Genomic DNA, 20,754 nt, shown 5'->3' with positions numbered 1-20,754 from the left:
AGTAGAGAAAATAGAGTTGAAAATGAAGAGAGAAAATGAAAAATGAAGAAAGTTGGTAAGAAAAAGATAAGAGAGGAGAGTGAGATTGAGAGAAAAAAGTTTATTATTAAAAAATAAATGTGAGAGAAAAGTTTATTATTAAATAAATAAAGAAGAGAAAAAAAAAATTATTATTACAAATAAAGAAAGATGAGAGAGAAAAGTTTATTACTAATAAAGAAAGGTGAGAAAGTGGTGGGTTTTAGTAAAGTGGATTTTGACGGTGAATTTGACAAAAATAACCCTAAAATTATAAAGGAAAAAGTTTAAAACAAAATTAGGTTTGGGAAGTTAAGTAATTTTGGTAGTACGTTGTTTTTATATATTGTAAAGTGAAGTGAAGTGATGATTCTTCCAAAGCATAATAAGTCGGATGAATCATGACATCGTTCTTTATAATATAACATTGCTAAGATCCGGCTCTACTTTATAAAACAGTGATGCAACGTGACACCAACTTAACCATCACAAACTATCATATCAAGCTAATATTTTATTTTTGGAACTATATATTACATATTTATTTATGCTACAAATCAAAGAGACCAAAAGCATTCAGAAACCTTAGCAAATAAACATACAAAATTAATTTATACATAGACTTTTCTCATCATATGTTCAGGTAGTTGGTATGGGAATGTTGGATTCCATGGCCTTCATAGCTTCAAATCTTGGCTCTCTCTTTGGCTTGGCATTTAATTAAGGCCAGCATAGAGTTTCATGTAATCATCAAAAACAAACTTTGGGTAAACTTGGTTTGTCACATCTAATTCCTTCACCAAGGCTGGTGCTGGAGAGATCACTGCGTCATTGCCTGGATTATAAAATGAAGCTATGGACATTCTTTTCCCATCTGTTTGAGCAATTACACGGTGCAACACACTCTTGTATTTGCCATTGGTAATCACCTATATATTTTTATCATAAACAACAAAGAATTATATTAACGAAGAAAATCAATGATGCATAAACTAGCAGACAGTTTTATATTGCAGCCGTAATATAACGGATATTGAGGTCTCTACAACAACATCGCAAACACAATTTCAAACCTATATATATTTTGTAGTTACATATAGATTAGTACTATACCTCAATTTGGTCACCAAGGTTGATAACAATGGAATGGCGCATTGGTGGGACATCAATCCATTGGCCATCTTTAAGGAGCTGAAGTCCGCCAACCTTGTCATCTTGGAAGAGTAAAATTATGCCACCAGCATCTGTATGGGCTCTGAGTCCTTTGATAAGATCTGGCTTAGGACAAGGAGGGTAGTTGCTAACTTTGGTTCCAAAATTTGAATTCTGCTCATTATTTAAATGGATTCGCTCATTTCCAAAGCAAATGACCGAAATGCCCCTACGCATGTTAACACGCGCTAGTGCAAATTATAACGTAACTTAAGATAAGTAGCGTGACTTAACATGCACTAGTGTTATTTGTGAGTTATTTGTTGAATGCTTAGCGCAAGTTAACATGCGCTAGTGTATTGTGCAACGTGAGTTAACTCATGTTGCCATTTGCACTAGCGTGAGTTAACTCACGTTCATTGCAGACAACAGAAACTGCAATAAATGCAGTGCAGTAACAGAACTGAAACCTGAAAAGTGTAGAATGACCCGTAATCACGCCACATTCATAACTTAACCGAATTACGTCAGTTTAACAAGATTACCGGATAACACGACATAATCGATCCAAATTACTCAAAAACATCGTTTTTCTCACAATCACGTAATCACACATAAACGATCCAAACGGTCCAAATTTCACAAATTCGCCGGTAATTACCCGTAATAATTTAAACACGCTTAATGACACGTAAACGATCCAAAATAATTCATTTCATATATTTATATAATATTAGTTACATGTTGGCCATAAATATCAAAATTACACAACCGGCCACCAAAAAATATGTCGGGGTGTAATACCACCAAAAAATAGGACGAACACCGACCGACCCAAAAGTGTCATAACCTATCTAACTAGACTAGTGATAGTGCATATTCTTCGTCTTCATCCATGACTTCGATCTCTTGCTTTGGCTTTTCCGGAGTGTCCAAATTAATAGGATTGTGCTCATTTGTTGGTTTATTTGGCGGCATCGGCTCCTTAGACATGAGCTCATCGAAGGCGGCTTGTCTATCCAAAAACTGAAAAAGCCATTGCTCCGCCACACCAATCTTGTGAGTCATCCACTCCTTAGAAGGAGGTGGTAGCGGACAATTTTCTTTCAACTTCACATGAAGAAAGTGTTCCGGAATTAAGCAAAGACACATTATGTTGGAATGTGGATTAAGTGGTGGAGCACTTCGGATTGGGAAATATGTCTCACATTCACCACCCATTTTGGGCAAATTCAATAGAACAACGGGTCTATTGTAGCAACTAGCAATTATGTGACCCATATCCGGAGTGGTCAACCACTTCTCCGGTGGCGCATCACCATTTTTACTTGTTGGAGGGTGTAAACCATCGAAGATCTCTTTGTAACGCCTCTCAGTAGTATAAAACGGCAAGTAGTCACTCTTGTGATTTTTCAACTCATTAATAAGTGCATGAAGAACCAAAACATGACTATCCTCATTCAATCCCATGTGCATAGCTACGACCCGGAAACCACAATTACCATCCCCTTTAACATTCAAAATATCTTCAACAAAAGGTCTCATGAGATTTGGAATTTATGAAATGTATGATATTTGCAAATAAGGTTCCTTTTTTGAAGTAGGAGTTGAATTTTGTGAGCGGGACCAAGTGCCAAGACGCGAACCTTTAGTCTTTGGAACATTACTCTTGGCATGTGAGCATTGACTATCGGGATTTTGAGCATCAATAGTCTCCCACCTAGAGGGGATTCAACCCGTGGACCTCGTTTTCGGTGTAGACTTCACCCTTTTAGGTGCCTCCTTGGTGGCCAATTTTCTTGGAGGTGGCTTCAACATCGTTTCCTCCGGAAATCCAAGTTCACACAACTTGTATTTGATGAAGAGTTTCATCTTGTAAGGGGCCCTCTTGATACGTTTTTGAACGGCGTCCCATTCCTCCGTAACGAAAAAATTGGCATCAACCTCTTCTCCAATTATACTTAACCTTCGCCAATGAGGGTGTATTTCATCCAAAAGAATATGCAATTTTTTCTTTCTCTTCCCGGCACGAATACAAGCACAAGGCAACCCGAACGTTGCCATTTGTACACAATCACAATCTTCTTTAGCAAACCCAAATCTCCTAGAGCGTTCAAATTCATCATCAATGAAACCCAAAACGGCCTTAGAGACATACCCCTCCAACTCCGAGAATAATTTGTTTTTTTTTTTTTGTATTTGTGTACCATGACGGTTATGCTCCTCCCAAAACTCCCTTGTATCTCACCAAATTGGTTTTTCAACATTTTGTCAATTTCATCCCAACATGATGCCAAGTCTCCCATGCTACTCCTCAAGTACCTTTTTAATTGTGCATGAGCCGATTCAATAATGTTGGTGCTTCTACACCCTAGATGCAAGTATTTATTCGTCCATGCCCTCACAAAATGTTTCTTAATGGGCAAAACAGTTTCTTCAACATATTCAACAAACAATGGAAATGGTCCGCATACCTCATCTTTGAATGTCAACCATGCAATTGCAAATGAATCCTCCGTAGGAGAGTTAACCACATCTCTCCAAGCCCTCACTATTTTCTTAACAAGCTCACAATGCTTGTCATCATCCGCTTCCTTCGCATCTTTGTCAACAACTTTTCCTTTTCCTTTCTTTGGCTTGGGATTGACTCTACAATCCGTGATGCACCTAGATTTGACATTCTTCCCAATATGAAAATAGCAAAGCACATGGTCCGTTTTAGGAGAACTTCGGAAACGACTTTCATCAAAGCGGGGTCCCTATCGGTGACAATCACCTTAGGCATGTTGTTTTTTGAGGTCAAAAGACCAACCAACATCTCAAGTGTCCATATGAATTTATTCTCTCTTTCAAAGGAAAGAAAGGAAAACGCAACCGAATAGGTCAATTTGGTAGAGGTAACACCAACAATCTCAAATAAAGGCATTCGGTAGGTATTGGTTTTGTAGGTGGAGTCCATGACCAAAACGGTGGGAAAAGTGTTGAGCATATCAATTGATTTTGTGTGAGCAAAGAATAAATCTTCAAGTGTGGTTAACTCGCTATTAGCTCTTGTGAAGTAGACATATCGATGCTTCTCCAACTCTGTAATCAAGTATTGCAACTCGGTCTTGTTCTCTCTTTGCCCCTTGCGCCATCTAGTTTGTGCATTATACACTTGCTTGATGAGTGTCACACTTTCTTTGTTTTTTTCCTTCAAATCCGTGAGGATAACTCTTTGCTTCTCCTCCCTTCTTAGTCGACCCGCAAGAAGGTGGCCGGATAAATTTGGCGTCAAGTCATGGTTGTGAACTCCACAAAGCATTGCAATCCACCATTCTTGTGTTTTTTTTTTCAAAGAAACATTTCAACCTAAACGGACAATTACATTTCCTTGAGCCCGTGCCTTCAAGCTTCGGTTTCTTCCTCGTCTTAGGTGGCTTGTATTCTCCACTCTTCTCACATTGCATCGTCATGTATGACACTATAGTACTAGATTTATCTATAGAAATAGTAAATTCCGCCCTACCCGCTTGTCAACGAACCCAACCAAGTAATTCTTCTCGATCTTTCCATCTTTCATTTGTTGTAAAAAATGACCCGGTGTTTACTTGAATAACACGAACACCGGTAGGTACCGGTTTAGGCTTCTCTTCAAAGTTACCGGTAGATACCGATTTTGCTTGGTTGTGAACTATGTGAGCTTCAACTTGAAAATGAATTTTCACTTTAAACTTCACATCATTGGTTGGTTTGCCTTCGCCGGAACCTACGCCGGAAGCTTTGATTTTGCCCGGTTTCGGCTCAACGACATCCTCCGCCACATTTTCAACCATGCCACTCAATGGCTACTCAATAAAAATAAAATAAAAAACAAAGAAAAAATAAATAAGTGACTTGTGCAGCAAGCAAAGCAAATAAAAAAAATGGCACAAAATTTTAAATTCTGAGCTACTGTCAGTAGCGTGAGTTAACTCACGCTAGTGCTATCTACCTACGCAACTTAAGTCATGTTGCCCTTACACCTAGCGTGAGTTAACTCACGCTGAGCCCTACACCTACTGAAATGAAAAACGAAACTACCAGCAAAAATGAAAAAGTTTTGAACGTTCATTACATATTCTTTGATGCTTGATGAGCGTAGAAACTTGTTTCCTGACGATTTACAATGATTTGGAATGAAGATTTTTACCCAAAATTTCGCACTTTTGGGGTTTTTGCAGGTGGAGGGAAAGAAAAAATGGAGCTTTGTGGTTGCCTACTGGGTTTTGAACGAAAATAGTACTTAACGCAAGTTAACATGCGCTACGTGACTTAACTCACGCTGCGTGACTTAAGTCATGTTCTCCTTATAACTAGCGCATGTTAACTCAAGATACACAAGTTAACATGCGTAGGGGCATTTTCGACTTTTACTTTGAAAATGAGCGATAATGTTTGGATAATGAGCAGAATTCCCAAAATTTGGTCCCTTGGATCCATGAAAGACTTTCTTCAAATAACCTTTCTCTAGCCCAAGATTCTCACACAGAAAGTCAAGAAGTAGCTCAGCCAGGTTCTCAAGTTCCACTGCAAATTCCTTCATTATCTTCCTAAAATTAATAACACAAAAAAGTTTATGTGACCAAACGTACATAAAAATATACCTAGATCATGGTTTTAAATTGCATTATGCAACCACAATAAAAAGTATTTTTTATCATCATAATCGTAATTTTGACCGTATCAACTACATTTTCTCGCAATATAAAGGTTCAAACCGCAATTTAAAATAAGAGACGTGCGTGATTTATATTGAGAATAAATAATGACCTGTAGTCATGATCAAGATCAGGGATCTCTGATATGTTAAAGTTAGGAAGGTGGCGCAAAAAGAAAGTGCTTTCCCAATCCAAGTCATTAATTTCAGACTGAGCAAACTCTAAACCTTTGCTTGCTACCATTTCTTTGAACCTTTGCTCCATACGCTTCTTGTAGTTTTCTTTTGTCAGCTTCTCAACTTTGTCCATGAACTCTATGGATATCCCATGGTTCACCAACTGCATCAAACAACATAAGGAAAATCCACAAATAAGAAACAAATAAACAAAGCCTTCAAACACAAGGGCACGGCATGAATATGCAGGGGAAATCAGTCTTTTAAAGGAGAGTTATCAGTTAAGTACTAATTAGTACGTCGCGTAGGTAGTTCGGTTAGTGAGTTAAGAGATATGCATGAGTTTTACGCAGGAGGTTTCGGGTTTGATCCTGAAAACTATCATGAGTCATGACCACCTATAGTTAAAAACTTACTAATTGGTATGCATATAATATATATGTGGCCAACTTAGCATCATAGAGTACATCAAAGAAATCTCATAAAAGAAAATGTACCTCAAAGAAACCCCAATTTTCACAAGCATCTTTTATGATCTCCATGGTTGATGCTTTCTCTTCAGTGTTAAGATTCTTCATGTCAACTACTGGAAACTTCTCCATTTGTTTAATAGGCAGTGACTATAGGACTATTTGCTGTGAGAGTGTGAAGAGTGGTGTTGTTTGGGTGCAATTTATTGGCCTTTGGCTTCAAGGAGAGTGCCTAGGAAAGAAGTATATATTATTTAATTTAAAAAATAATTAGGAGAAAAAGTTGTGCTGATGTTACCTTCTCGTGTGTTCTTCATGATATCGAGCTCCCACATTGACATAAAATTCATAAAGAAAAATCTTAACACATAAAGTGAGTTTTTTTTTAAGGAAACATGTGAGTTAAAAATTATTTAAAATGACTAACTTGTAGGTTGTAATAGAAAATTGAAAGTTAACTGGTAAAATATCTTATTTGGAGGTTTTACAAATGAATATATTTTTTATAATACCTAATAGTTGAAATAATCATGATTTATTGTACTATCATATCATATTAAGCATTTTTTTTAGTACAAATAAACCTACCTACAACTTAGTCCTTTTAAATAACTATAACTGTATCATTTGTAAGACGAATAAAAGACTATCGATCGATTCATTCTCTCACAAATAAACATGTAATGATCTCAATGCAAGGACCCTACTCCCCCTCCTCTGCAAGAGAATGACACAACATATCTTGATCTAAAACCTTAAAAAATTAGGTATGTAAGTGATGTATCTTATTTATTCAACATTCAATCAATTTATAGTCGATGCGAAATTTAACCACTCACAATTAAACCTAACATTATGTATAGATTCTAAGTGATTCACTATACACATATTTTTACTACCTCTGTTTTAAAAATGAATGTCACTTAACATGTTAACAAATGCAATAAATAGAAGAAACAAAAAAGTCATTTTACCATGTTTAAAAAAAATCATATTACCAAATTGTTATTTTTGTTTGAGAGAATTTTACCAAATTGTTATTATTAACTATTAGTTTGCTTCCCGCTATCATAAATAAAAAGTTGAATATAGTGTACTTACAACTTCCTCAGTCCCAAAATAATTATCGCATTTGACTATTTGGTGTATTCTATTTATCTTTATCTTTATTAGATGATGATGTTATTGTAAATGTATTATGAAATTGTGTTCAAATGATAAATTATGTTGAATTAATACATTTTCTTGTCAATTTTAAATTATTTCATTTTAAAAAATTGAATAGAATATGCACAAAATGTTTCCGTGAGTTCAACTTAGTTTGTAGGGACATTGTATATTATATGCAGAGGTCGGGATTCGAACCCCAAACACTCCACTTCTTCACATTTAAAATGTGTAAACTTCAGCCACTAAACTACTTGACAAAAAAAAAAAAATATATGCACAATTGTATACGGTTCAAATTTTATAATCTAAAAAAATGTTAAATACGCTTAAAATAGCCAAAATGGAGGGGATATAGTCCAGATTTTTATAATCTAAAAAACATCAAATACGCTTTAAATAGCCAAAACGGAGGGCGCGCGACAAAGGCAGCTGGTGGAAAAAGAATTTCTCTAATAATTTCTCCTTTGCATTTGGTCCTTGGCCCATTCTGCTAACAACCACTACTGGAGCCCAATTTGGTTCTTGGTATATAACCCCACATTTAGAAAATTGCTTTTCACACTTCAAACAAAGCTAAGAAACACCATGAAATAACAAGTTTAACCCCAACGAAAGTTAACTGCCGATGAATTTTAACTTGCGGTATTTAACTATTGATGTAATTTGGGGCTAAACTTGTCATTTCATGGTGTTTCTTAGCTTTGTGTGAAGTGGGAAAAACAATTTTTTTTCCATATTTATCAAATGTTAGAAAGTAACGTAATAGACACCTCAATTCCGCGCTCAATTAGGTTGTAAATTCCGATTAGTTTTTTTTATCGGATCAACTTTTCATAACGTAATAGACACCTCAATTCCGCGCTCAATTAGGTTGTAAATTCCGATTAGTTTTTTTTATCGGATCAACTTTTCATAGCCAAATGAGCAATTTTGATGTGTCTATTGAGCAATCATCCAAATGTTGTATACTTGACCCTCCAATTTTCGCAACATATATACTTTTAGGACCATCTTGAAAGGCAAACCAATTAGATTTTATTGAGAAAAAAATCTGAAAAAACCTTCATATCTTGTTAGATATTGTGGCAATGATTTCAAAATAAAAGTCGAGGTAATCACGAGTTAAGAAAAGCTATATAATTTGCCCTAAGTAGTTTATGTCAAGACCAAAATACATACACAGGGCCGACCTTAGGCATAGGTCAGGGGTGCGACAGCTTAGGGCCCATGCTTGTAGAGGGCCCTAAATGTTTTTACTGTGGTGGGTGTATATAGAAATATTTGATTTTTTGGGGATACATATAACAAAGTTCACTGAAAGGCCCAAACATTGACATGATGAAAGACTGGACTGAAGCTTGTTAATATTTTTGGCCCTTTTGTTTCAATTTTCTATGTATATCCCCGTATATACAAAGATTTCTATATACACCTCCCTATAAAAAAAAATGGTTGTTCATGTGCCAAATAATTTATTATCAAAGAAATTGATGATATTTTTTTGGGTTCTTTGGTCCTAATAATGTGCCTCGCTAATAATGTGCCATATACTATTAAGAGATTAATAAGAGAAAGAGCTATGCTGAATCTTACGAAAATGGGTAATACCAAATTTGGCGTTAGTAAGGTACTTCACATATACAACTAACCATACATGGTGACAACTAGGATACCCATGGAAGAATGGTGGGTAATTTACCACAACCAATACACATTAGCCACATAAGCACATTTTTAAGTGGTATCCATGAACTATCTTGATCCCACCAAAAAATTGCTCATTTTCATTAGTTGGTGGATAAATTATCCACCATTCTTCAAAAGTAATCTAGAAAAAACCACCATACATTGATAAAATACGTAAAAAAAAATAAACAATAATTGAGAGGAATGTTGGACAATTTTTTTCATGACAGCTAAGAAATGAACTGTTGTCATTTACTAATTGCATTCCTACCCATCAATTATTTTATAATTTTACAGTTGCTTCTTCGACAACAAAGTTCTATTTTACCATTTTGTCAATGTTTGATTAGTTTCATTTCACTGAGTCAAATTTGGTGTCTCTCATTCATAAAAGAAATGTTGTCAGAGTTTCACATGGACTTTTTTTCTTAGTAAACCAAATTTTATCTATTTATTCAATAATGTTATTTAGAATATCAATTTTTTTACGTCTATCCAATCCAACACTATTTTTTTTTGTCACATCTATCATGTAACATGTTACTTCCTTCCATTTTACCTTGTTCAGAAAAACATGTTACTTCCTCTATCAAATCAAAAAAATGTACTCATGTTATTTTCCTTATCCATATTCTTCTATTACTGTGCAACATCCCCGCTCTAGACAGACGGTGTAGATTCTAGTCCAAAGTGAGTTTTACCGTTTAAATTAAAATTTATAAACACACACTTGTCGTCATCATAAAATCAAACACAAAGTACACAACAACCCTCTTTCAAAAGTTCTCACATGACCTCATTAAAGGCAACCGCGCCTCATGTATTTGAAAACCTACCAACTCAATTGCAACTAATAAATAAATAGAGTAGTATGATCAAATACGTCCCGGTGAGCAGAGCCATTACAATATACAAAATGAATATTAAGTCATTAAACTACTTGATAAAAAATAAAAATAAAAACACTAAAACAGTCAAAATAGTCCCCTTCTAGAGTTTCGAATGGCCACCAAATTTATAACTAAAAATTTCAAGCATATAAAATTAAAAGTAACAATTCCTTCATCTTATTCTTTATTTAGAAAAAGCTTTTCTGCATTGCTTAGGTCCCCACCACTGCCCCCAATACTAAGATAAAGACAAAAATCTACCAAAATTAAATTATCACGAAATTCAAACTAAAGAAAATTTAAGAAATTGAAAGTCTCATGTTACTATTACACCTAACTAACATGAAGAAAATGGGAAGAGGATTGATTCAAGGATCCAAGAAAGTGGTAATGAAATTCAGAAAATATCGAGAATCTCGAGAATAGAACGATTACAAAGGGGACAATTTCCTCGATTCAACCACAGTTCCCTTGAACACACTCTGCAAAAAGTGTGTCCACACGGTATGAACGCTGCACCTTTCTTTCTTCCCATGCACACGCAGCACACCGAATCACTCCCTTCCACAACTACCGCACCAGCATTACTCTCATTTTCACCTTCCGTTTCCTCCAACAGTTTCATCAACGAAACTCTCCACGGCGTTGCTCCTTCTCCGCCACTGGCTTCCTCCGATACCCTCATTTGCCGCTCCGCCGCCAAAGCCGCCGCTAGATTCATTCCAGAACCAGACGAACCCGCCGGAGCTTCACATTCCGGTTCAACTGGGTTCGGATCTTGATCTTGAACTTGTAGCTGTTGCTGTTGTTCAACCGTAGCTTCACCTTCTTCGTTTCGTTGATGATGATGTTCATGGCGGATAATTGGACGGAAAACCCAGGTGGCACCACAACAACCCATACCGGTGAATCTGAAGCGTTCTTTAAGACTGCGTCTTCTGGTGGTTCCTGAATCTAAAGCGTCCATTTGTTCGGTTAATAAACCGAGAATGGTTCTTGATTCTCTCTGAGAACGAAGTGATTCCTGCAATATGAGACCGAGTTGACTCATATTGACCCGGTTTCTAGAAGTTGCGAAGAAAGAAAGAAAGAAATAGATGAAACGGATCAGATAGAAGCGAGATCCGGTGAGGTGCGTTGTACGGTAGTATAAATCATGGGGGAACAGAGAAAAAGAGAAGAAAGAAGTGTCCAAAGTATGAATAAATAAAATTAAAATAGATTAATTTGGACACTCATTCGTTCAAATTGGAAAGTTTGTTGGAAGGAAGTGTGTGAGAGATAAGAAAGGGAAGTAAAGTGAAGAGGGGACAATTTAGAAGAAGAAGAGATTGAGATTTGTGTGTGTGAGAGAGAGAGAGAGAGACAACAAACAAAGATGAGGAAATGGTAGTCAGGATTTTCCTCTTAAAAAATGTCTGAATTTCAAGTTTTTTTTTTTCTTCTCGAACGTAATTTTTACATTAAAATTTGTTGTTGAACCTGTATTTACGTTTCATAAAAAAATGTTTTCGCCGATGTTTATTTTAAGAGTTTATCTAATATGCGTAATAACAAATAAAATTGAATTTTTTTTTTTATTAACAAACAACAATTATTTATTAAAAAATACATATTTAATGAATAACGATTTGATTTAAAATTCTTAAAAAGTACTTTGAAGGCTTTTGTGAGTAAAACCTAATAATAAATACAAGTACTTTGAATCGTTTCAAACAAGTCCTTTTAGAGGATGATGGTGATGATTTAGATGATAGCAACAAAGAGCATTATCCACCATTTGTCATGCCTAAAAAGATGACTAATTTTAAGTGGGTGTTAGGAGCCAGATTTGGTATCAAAGATGAGTTCAAAGAAGCAATTACCAACTATGCTATCTACAATATGACTTGTTTGAAACGATTCAAAAACTAAAAGAACTTGTTTGAGACTTTTGAAACTTAAAGGACGACTTTGGGAAAAATGAAAAACTTAAAGACCTTTAGATGCATTTGACATTTTCATAATAAATTTAAGATGAAAGGATAATTCACGTTTCAAGAAATTCAAAGAACACTTAAAAAATATATACAATTATCTTCCTACAAAAAGGGTAGCAATTGGGTGACATATAATTTGGTGACATTGGTCAATCATAATGTCGCGAACGACTTTCTTCTCTCTCTTTTATAAGGTTGTGACATTGTCGGTGGCTAATATCATCAAATTTTATGTCATCCAAATACTATCCCTACAAAATGGTAACACCAACAAAAGTTTAACTTCAAATTCAAAACCTATCCTTTTAGCACATGATGTAACTCTTTAAAAATTCACACACATCCTTGACCAATGACCATTTTACTTTAGTCACTTTTGGGTTGGCTCCCCTTCTTTCATTAATTATTTTAGCATGTATTTAATTTATTTTTATACGTTGAATGAAAAATTTGTAATTTATAGTAAAGAAGAAAAAAAGTTGCCGGCCTCGGTGAAGATGTACAAAATTATAGACCCACTTGCCAAGAACTAAATTTCTTGATGCTATGTTTTAATTTAATCAACCATGAAGCTTATTTTTCTAAACAATGTTAAAGCTCGGAAATTTTTAATTTGCGCATTTTATACAAAACTTGTGAGCTTTTTTAACGAGTTGTGACCAGAGCAAATAGGCTTTAAAAAAAGTGGCATTTAATATGGGAAAGCACTATGATCTAGAAATCAAATTAAAATCATACAACTCTAACAAATAAAATCAATTCTCAATAAAAAGAAAACTACTAGAAAATGAAAGAATTTAATTTCATTTATTCTAAATCAAATATCAAATGAAGAAATACATGTTTACACACAAAATCAAATTTTTGGATCATTACTTTCGGATGCCATTTCCGGCCACCTTGAGCATGCTCAAGAAAAACATACATCAAATTTGTCTTCTTCGTGATGAGATCTTTATATTGTTATAATTCTTCTTGCATTATGGGCAACTCGCCGGAGAGCCACCACACACCACCGTGGGCGAGTTTCCGGTCACCACTGCAATCGGAATTGAAGAACGAAATTCAAACCCAGACGAATGGTGGTGGTGACCGGAGAGCCACCGCACATCTCTCTATAATGCTTTTTAAAAGTTCATATCGTTTTGGTTATGCATCCAATTTTTCGAAAACGTAAACATTTGAAGTTGGGTAGTTTTTGGATGTATTTTGCCAGACATGATGAACGGGGAGTGATTGTTTTCTCTATTGTTGATCCTGTTATAACATTGTTAAGTGATAATTTTCAGCATCGAACAACAATACAAACTTTTAAAAAAGCATTAAAATTGCATTATACAGTTGAATTAGAATTTGGCCGTTGGTATCTTCCTCTTTTTTAAAGATCTTTTTTTTTTTTTTTTTTTTGGGTTACATGGTTAACCAAAACAAAATCCATTTTAGTTACTTTGTGTATTTTACTGATTTTTTTTTTCTGCCCTAGTTTTTGCCAAAAAACACAAAAATACCCCACTTTTTTTGAAAAATTGCAAAAATGCCCTACTTTTTCAGGGGTCTCTGGTACCACTCCACTTGGAGCTACGGGGTACCCTAAAAGTTGGTGAAAATTTTGTCCTTATTATATCCCTCCACTTGGAGTTGCGGGGTATTTTCCCATTTTTTAATTTTTTTTTTTTTTAAATACCCCTCCATCTTGACTTGCGGGGTATTTTCTTGTTTTTTTTTTAAAAAAATTTTTAAATACCCCTCTACTTGGAGTAGAGTGGTATAATTAGGACAAAAAAAATTTGAAGGATAGGGATAAGCGAGAATATGTGTCGTAAGTTTTTTATTTTATATATATTATGATTATTATTATAATTACTTTTTTATTAATGCCTAAATTAATATTATAAGTTGAAATGGTGTGATAAATTGAAAAATGAAATGAAGTATTTATAGTAGATGAAATAATACACGTTTCATAATAATTGTAGATTTTATGGTGTTTTATTTGTTGTATAATTTTAATTAGTTTTTTTAAATTAAATTATTATTATTATTATTTATGCATGCATACACGTATCCCTATCCTTCAATTTTTTTTTTGTCCTTATTATACCACTCTACTCCAAGTACAGGGGTATTTAAAAATTAAAAAAAAAAATAAGAAAATACCTCGCAAGTCAAGATGGAGTGGTATTACAAAAAATTAAAATAAAATGAAAAAATACCCCGCAACTTCAAGTAGAGGGGTTAATAAGGACAAAATTTTACCAACTTTTAGGGTACCCCGCAACTCCAAGTGGAGTGGTACCAGAAGCCCTTGAAAAAGTAGGGCATTTCAGCAATTTTTCGAAAAAGTGGGGTATTTTTGTGTTTTTTTGGCAAAAACTAGGGCAGAAAAAAAAAATCTATTTTACTTCTTCTGAAAAAAAAAATGGGGCGGTAGATTTGATGTTAGTGATGGTGGGTGAGTGAGGCATGAAGGAGAAAGGATAGTGTTGGAAGATGGTGTGGAAAATAATATGGTGATGAGAGACTATAATAAATGTGTGCTCTTTATTTGATTTAGTGGTTAAAATTAACTTTTTCATGGTAGGAAACCTTTACCCTTTCCTATGTTAAATGCCACCTTAAAAAAGCAGTGCAACACTTTTGTTAGTTTATCTTTTACTGCGTGACTGTCTTAAATCCAAATTATTAACATGTCCATTGCATAATATTTGGGTGCCATTTAGCATGGGAAAGGAAAGTTGTTTCCCACCATGGGAAAGCTATTTTATACTATTTAATCTGATTTAATCATAGACTACTCACACCATATCTTGTTTACTTTGTCTTCAACCTCATGGGATTGAAACTAACCCACGTCCACCATTTTCTTTACTGCTCAGAACAACACAAATTCATACTAGAACTTTTTTCCTCTCCCAATTGTTTCTAAAATAAGACTTATTCAAACTAATTATTTATTTATTTATTTATCAACAACTAATTTAAAAGAAAAACAAGCATCAAAATCAAAATTACTCAAAAGCAGATCTGGGTATAAAAAATAAGTAATTTGAATATGTGATGATGAAAGAAAAGTCAAACCAGATCTAGTTTTTGTATGTGTGATGATGCCGAATTTACATATAGAAATAATAATAATAAAATATTGGTTTCTTGATTACATATAACTCCAGGAGACGTGTTTTCCATATTTGTGGAGATTTATTGGAGTTTGATTCATCTATATTATTGGTACAGATGCTTATAAGTTTGCTGATGGTGACATCATAGTCCCTCCTTGCTTCCAAAACTCAACTCAGTTTGTCCAAATTTCGGTAGTAAGTTTGTGTTCTATAGATTGAAAAGTAAGACTGAGATGGAAGATGAAAATAGGGGTGGTGGAATGGAGGAGAGAGAATGCTAGATGGATTATACGTGTAGACAGACCATCATAAAATTTGTATTCCGCTTTAATCTAACCGTTTAAAAAAACTTTTTCATGGTGGATAACAACTTTGCTTTCCCATACTAAACCTCACCTAATATTTGTTCTTCTTCACACCCACATAGGAATATCCAAAAGCAATTATTGTAGGTGGCATTTAGGGTGGATATGAGGAATACTTTCCTACCATGACAAAGTTTCATTTTCTACCATTGATATATTATTATTTTAAATGAATGGTTCAGATCCACTCAATATTTTTACCTGCAACCTGTTGACAACTTTTTGGAACAGTACCTTTAACAAAAATGATGACCCCACAAATAATACTTTTTTATTATAATTCAATCTGGGCTTAACATGGGCTTTATGTGTTTGATTTTGGGCCATAAATTTTTTTCTGCTAATAATGGGCTACATAAATAATTTCCAACCAACCAACCTTAATTAATTTACTAAATTTCTTTAAACCACTTGTTTAATCAAATTTTTTCCGTTAATTAAAAGGCTCGTTTAAAAAAAATGATTAAGCTCTTTAAAGTTTTAAATTGCAATTGAAAAATGCAGTGTTAATAGTTGAGATCCAGTTTTTCAAAATTAAGGTTGTGAATGCAAACATCAATTATTTTTTGGTATAATTGAAAACATTGTTAATTACATTTTTTAAATTAATAATGATTGATAAAATTGAAAAAAAATATTATTTTTGTTTAGCAAGAACATTCACAATAGAGACATCTATTTTTTGGTATTTATAGCTCATGCGTTGAAGTGAAAATATGTCTTCTTTTTTTTTAAAAAATATTTTATTGTATTTATTTATTTTTTAAAATTAATATTTTATTTTTAAAAACATTTTATTAAAAAAAACATTTTCGAATACTTTTTTTATCAACCATATTAATTTAAAATAAAATTAAAAAGAAAATTATTTTTCGAATACTTGAACATTTTATTGCATTTTAGTGTTGGAATTCACAATTTTTTAAAAAGGTCAGATTATGTCCTTTGCACAATGATGGCTTGTGTAAAGTTTCTTCCGTAAATTATCTTGACAAGATCTTTTCTTTAATAATATTTTCTATAATTATTAAAATATATATTTTAATGTTTGTATAAAAAATTAAAAAGTAAATCAGAAGAAGATGAACAGCATGGATGAACTTCATGAACACCATGAAAGTCTGGATATTACGAATCCAGAAAAAACAACGAAAAAAATAAGATTCAACAAAAAATAATAATCAATTAAGCAACAACATTAAGATGGAGAAACTAAATGGATTGGACTACAACATGGAGTTGTGACAAATTGTCTCAAATAACAGCAAGAACAAACATGATACATTAAATCTCATTCTTAAATGGGGAAGAGAAAATAAATGGGGAAGAGATGATTGAACCTAGGAAATAAAATTACAGCACATTTTCATACTGGGTTGTGCTAGATGAAACCAGGATCTACAATTTATGATGATTGTGGCTTTGTTGTTGAAGAACAATGGTTGTTCTATGTTTTACACAAATGAAATAAACATTGTTGCTAACTTAAAAAAAAAAAAAAAAAAGAGAGAAAAAAGGGTATAAGGGTGAATTGAATGTCCAAGTAAATGTAGGTGCATAACAGGAACATAAAGCAAATGGGAGGTGTAGAAGCAATGTATTAAAATAAGCTAATTGATTTTATTATTTTTTTAGTTCTGACCTGTTAAGACTGCCACCTGTCCACTACAAGTGGACTTTCCTATGGTGGGAAAGTATTCCTCCTACCTACCCTAAATGCCACCAATCAAAGATTGTTTAAGGGAGGAAAATAGTTGAGGCTCTCTTGTTCATTCAATATTCATTATTTATATTCAATAGTGGCCAATACAAGCAAGCAGTGTACCACAACACCCGGTACAATTAACCTTTTTCAACAAAAATAAATAAATAAATACAATTAACCTAAATTTTGTTTGAGAAAACGAAACCTCTCGCACGTCTAACAAAAAAAAAAAAAAAATCGGAGAGGAAAATTTAGTGAATCATGAGAATAGAAATTCTATGCTAAGCAACAAATATCATCAATATTAAAAAAAATATATTGTAAATTCATAAAAAGTTTATTTTTTGTCAATGAATTAACGAGAATAAAAACTTCATGCTAACTTGTTTCGAAAGAAGGGTCTAAAATCGTACTTAAAAGTAGAAGTTTCATTATTTGGTCATGGAATCTCAAAGTCAAAAGTACTTGGGAGAGGAGGGTTGTACACTTGCACTTATGAGTCACTTTGTGCGTATGAGAATTGAGATTAATTAAGTAAATGGTCCATATAAATATTTATAACTTTATTTTTAGTCACTGTGAAATTTTCCATTAGCATTTCCAATCTTTGTAAAATTTTCTATCATCATTTTTACAATTATGAATATTTATAGGAACTATTTACTTGATTAACCGTAATTTATGAGCCCTTGTTTAGGCATATTGGAATAACAAACTTACTTATTTTTTTCTTTTCTTTTTTGGGTTAAAAGGGGAAGAAGCCTTAAAAAACTTGCAAAACTATTAAGAGAGGTAAGGAGACAATTCAAAAATTTAAAACATGAGAAATCTCAATAGGTGTCCGATGAAAATCTACATAGTTCACATCTTTCAAAGAAGAGCAATGATATTTGAACAACCATTTGGTACAACTTATTTGAAAACTTTCCTTTTCTCTATTTTCAATGGTCAAAAACAATGGAAAGAGAAAAATGAAGATAGAAAGTAAGAATAAAATGTGAGTATGAGAGATAAAGTTATCTAAAAATTGTCATAAATGATTGTACAAATATCATTTCTCTTCAAAGAATCAATATTGGCTACACGTCAACACATTATTCGTTTTTCTATAAAGGTAGCCACATTCATATTGAAGTCTTCGCTCTAAAGGATACTTACTATATATGTAGTGATAAACAAAACATTTTTCATGTTTATTTTTGAAATTGATTTTAGGATGAGAGCTCTATTAAGTCTCACACCAGAAGAACAAAAAAAAAATTGTCAGATTTAATCAATGATTGAGATTCATCATCACCAAAACCACACAAATGCAAATTATACATCCGAAACATCAAGATCATCAATTTGTCTAACATTCATCAACATCCATAGGAGTTGTCCACCTATTTTCCATAGCTAACCCATATTTCTAGTTGGGAAATGGTATGTGACTTCTATTAGAAATATAAAAGTTAGTTACTTGTTAGTTAGAAGTTAATTGGTTTAATTGGCAATAAAAACTTTAAGGGCGTGTTTGGATGGAGAGTTTAAGAGGGAAAGAAATGTGAGGGTTTACTTTTATTTTTAAATTACGAACACTATAAAATATTTTAAAAAAATTGAAATAACAACATGATGAATGATCATATAATACTTCAGTCACACTTAATTTATTTTAAAAAAACATTTTACATTGTCTTTAAATTAAAAATGAAAAGTAAGTCCTCCCCTCCCCTTCCCTCCCTAACCCCTCAATCCAAACACATCTTAAGGCTTTGTTTGGGAGTTTGGAGGGGAGGGGAATGGAAGGCTTTGAAGGATGAAAATGGATGAAAAATATGAGGGAAGGAAAATACGAGGGAAAATAGAGAAATCTTTCAAAAATTTAAAAGAGTAGTTTTTTTTAGAGAATGATAAATTAATGAATATGATTGCTATATTTTTTATTTTAAAAATATTATAGCAACATAGATTAAATTTGAAGAATTCATATAAACCCTCCAAAACCCCCCTCAAATGCAATTTTTTAGTTCCTCCAAATGAAAAATGTTTTGTATTATGAAGAAAAGTTAACCCCCAAAGCTCTCCCCTCCCATTTTTCTTTATTTCTTCCACTTGCTCATTCATTTTTTCCCGAGCCTTCCTCTCTCTTTCCCTCCAAACTTGCAAACAAATCCTAAATGTATTAGTTCCTTACTTCCCATTTCACTTTATGTATTACTTCCTTACTTCCCATTTCACCTTTCTATGTTTTTCTCTTAATTAAATCCTACAAGAATATTTTCTTTCTCAAATTTTCGTTTTTGATTCCTTTCTTGATGCTTTCTTTTTGGATTCTAGAGATTTTTTATCACGATTCTTGTTGGATCCAATTTCTTTTTCGAAATATTTTTAGCATTGTCTGAACCATCCTTCCCCTCCATTTCAAGACTCACTGAGATTCATAGGTGCAAGCCACGAAAGATGGATTCCACAACCTCAATATGCGCCACAGATAACATTCATCAAATACACAAGATCAATGAATGAGTTTGGTTTTTCTTTTGCCAATTCCTCAGCGTCACAACATTCCAAACTTATCTTTATGAAGCCATGGTCAGGCAAATCAAGTATAGATGTGGTACTTCTTAATTCTTATGAAGTGCGAAAGTTTGGAAGATGCACTAATTTGGTCAATCAAACTCATCAAGATCAAGCAATTGTTAAAGTTTCTCAAGAACACCACATATTTGGTGATATCATTCTTTATTTGTTTTATTATGTGTTTGAATACGCGTTCATTTTATTTTTCTCACGTTCCAATGCAATTCTAACGTGACTTTATACGAGCTAAGAATTGGAGCTTCAACTATACATGAGTTGCAGCCATGTTTTTGCAGTTTTTCAAACATATTCCTAGCCTATAATTGGCATTTTAGTTTTTAGATATAAAGAAAATGGATATTTAAATTTTCAAAATTCATTTTTCTTAGCCTGATTAGCGTTCTAGCTTCTTTATATCCATAAAGATAATGGATAGATAAACAAATTTCATACTTTATAGCCTTATTGATATTTTATCTTCCATCCATAAAAAAAAAATGGTTAGTTAAAGCAAAACTTCATTTCTTTTAGCCTAATCAACATTCTAGTTTCTATCTATAAAGACAATTGATAGTTAAGCAAAAAAAAAAAAAAAAGAATTGTCTAATTGATATTCTAGCTTAACCATCCATAAAAATCGTGGATAGTTAAGCAAAAAAGAAAAAAAAAACTCTTCCTTTTTAGCCTACTTGATATTTTAGATTATCTTTCTTTCTCTCAATTATGAATTATATCATGAATTTTATACTTCAAATCAGCATTTTAGTATGTCTACTCTAC

General features: G+C 33.2%; 2 protein-coding genes across 2 annotated transcripts; both read right to left on the bottom strand.

Annotated features, from left to right (window-relative positions):
• Window positions 1–497: 497 nt before the first annotated feature.
• LOC25494301 (1-aminocyclopropane-1-carboxylate oxidase) lies at window positions 498–6,813 on the bottom strand. The gene is made up of 5 exons (XM_039832924.1): window positions 6,523–6,813; window positions 5,962–6,188; window positions 5,614–5,741; window positions 1,132–1,337; window positions 498–947 (listed from the first exon to the last, which is right to left on the bottom strand). The coding sequence occupies exons 1-5, from the start codon at window positions 6,625–6,627 to the stop codon at window positions 735–737; spliced, it is 879 nt and encodes a 292-aa protein (XP_039688858.1). The 5' UTR covers window positions 6,628–6,813; the 3' UTR covers window positions 498–734.
• A 3,582-nt stretch (window positions 6,814–10,395) lies between these two features.
• LOC11446421 (death-associated inhibitor of apoptosis 1) lies at window positions 10,396–11,649 on the bottom strand. The gene has a single exon (XM_003610439.4). It carries the CDS (start codon window positions 11,290–11,292, stop codon window positions 10,639–10,641), a length of 654 nt encoding a protein of 217 aa, XP_003610487.1. The 5' UTR covers window positions 11,293–11,649; the 3' UTR covers window positions 10,396–10,638.
• Window positions 11,650–20,754: the final 9,105 nt, after the last annotated feature.

The sequence above is a fragment of the Medicago truncatula genome, chromosome 4 (assembly GCF_003473485.1).
Source record: "Medicago truncatula cultivar Jemalong A17 chromosome 4, MtrunA17r5.0-ANR, whole genome shotgun sequence".
NCBI lineage: Eukaryota > Viridiplantae > Streptophyta > Magnoliopsida > Fabales > Fabaceae > Medicago > Medicago truncatula.
The sequence above is the reverse complement of the archived record's forward strand: the minus strand, read 5'-3'. Positions and strand labels throughout refer to the sequence as shown.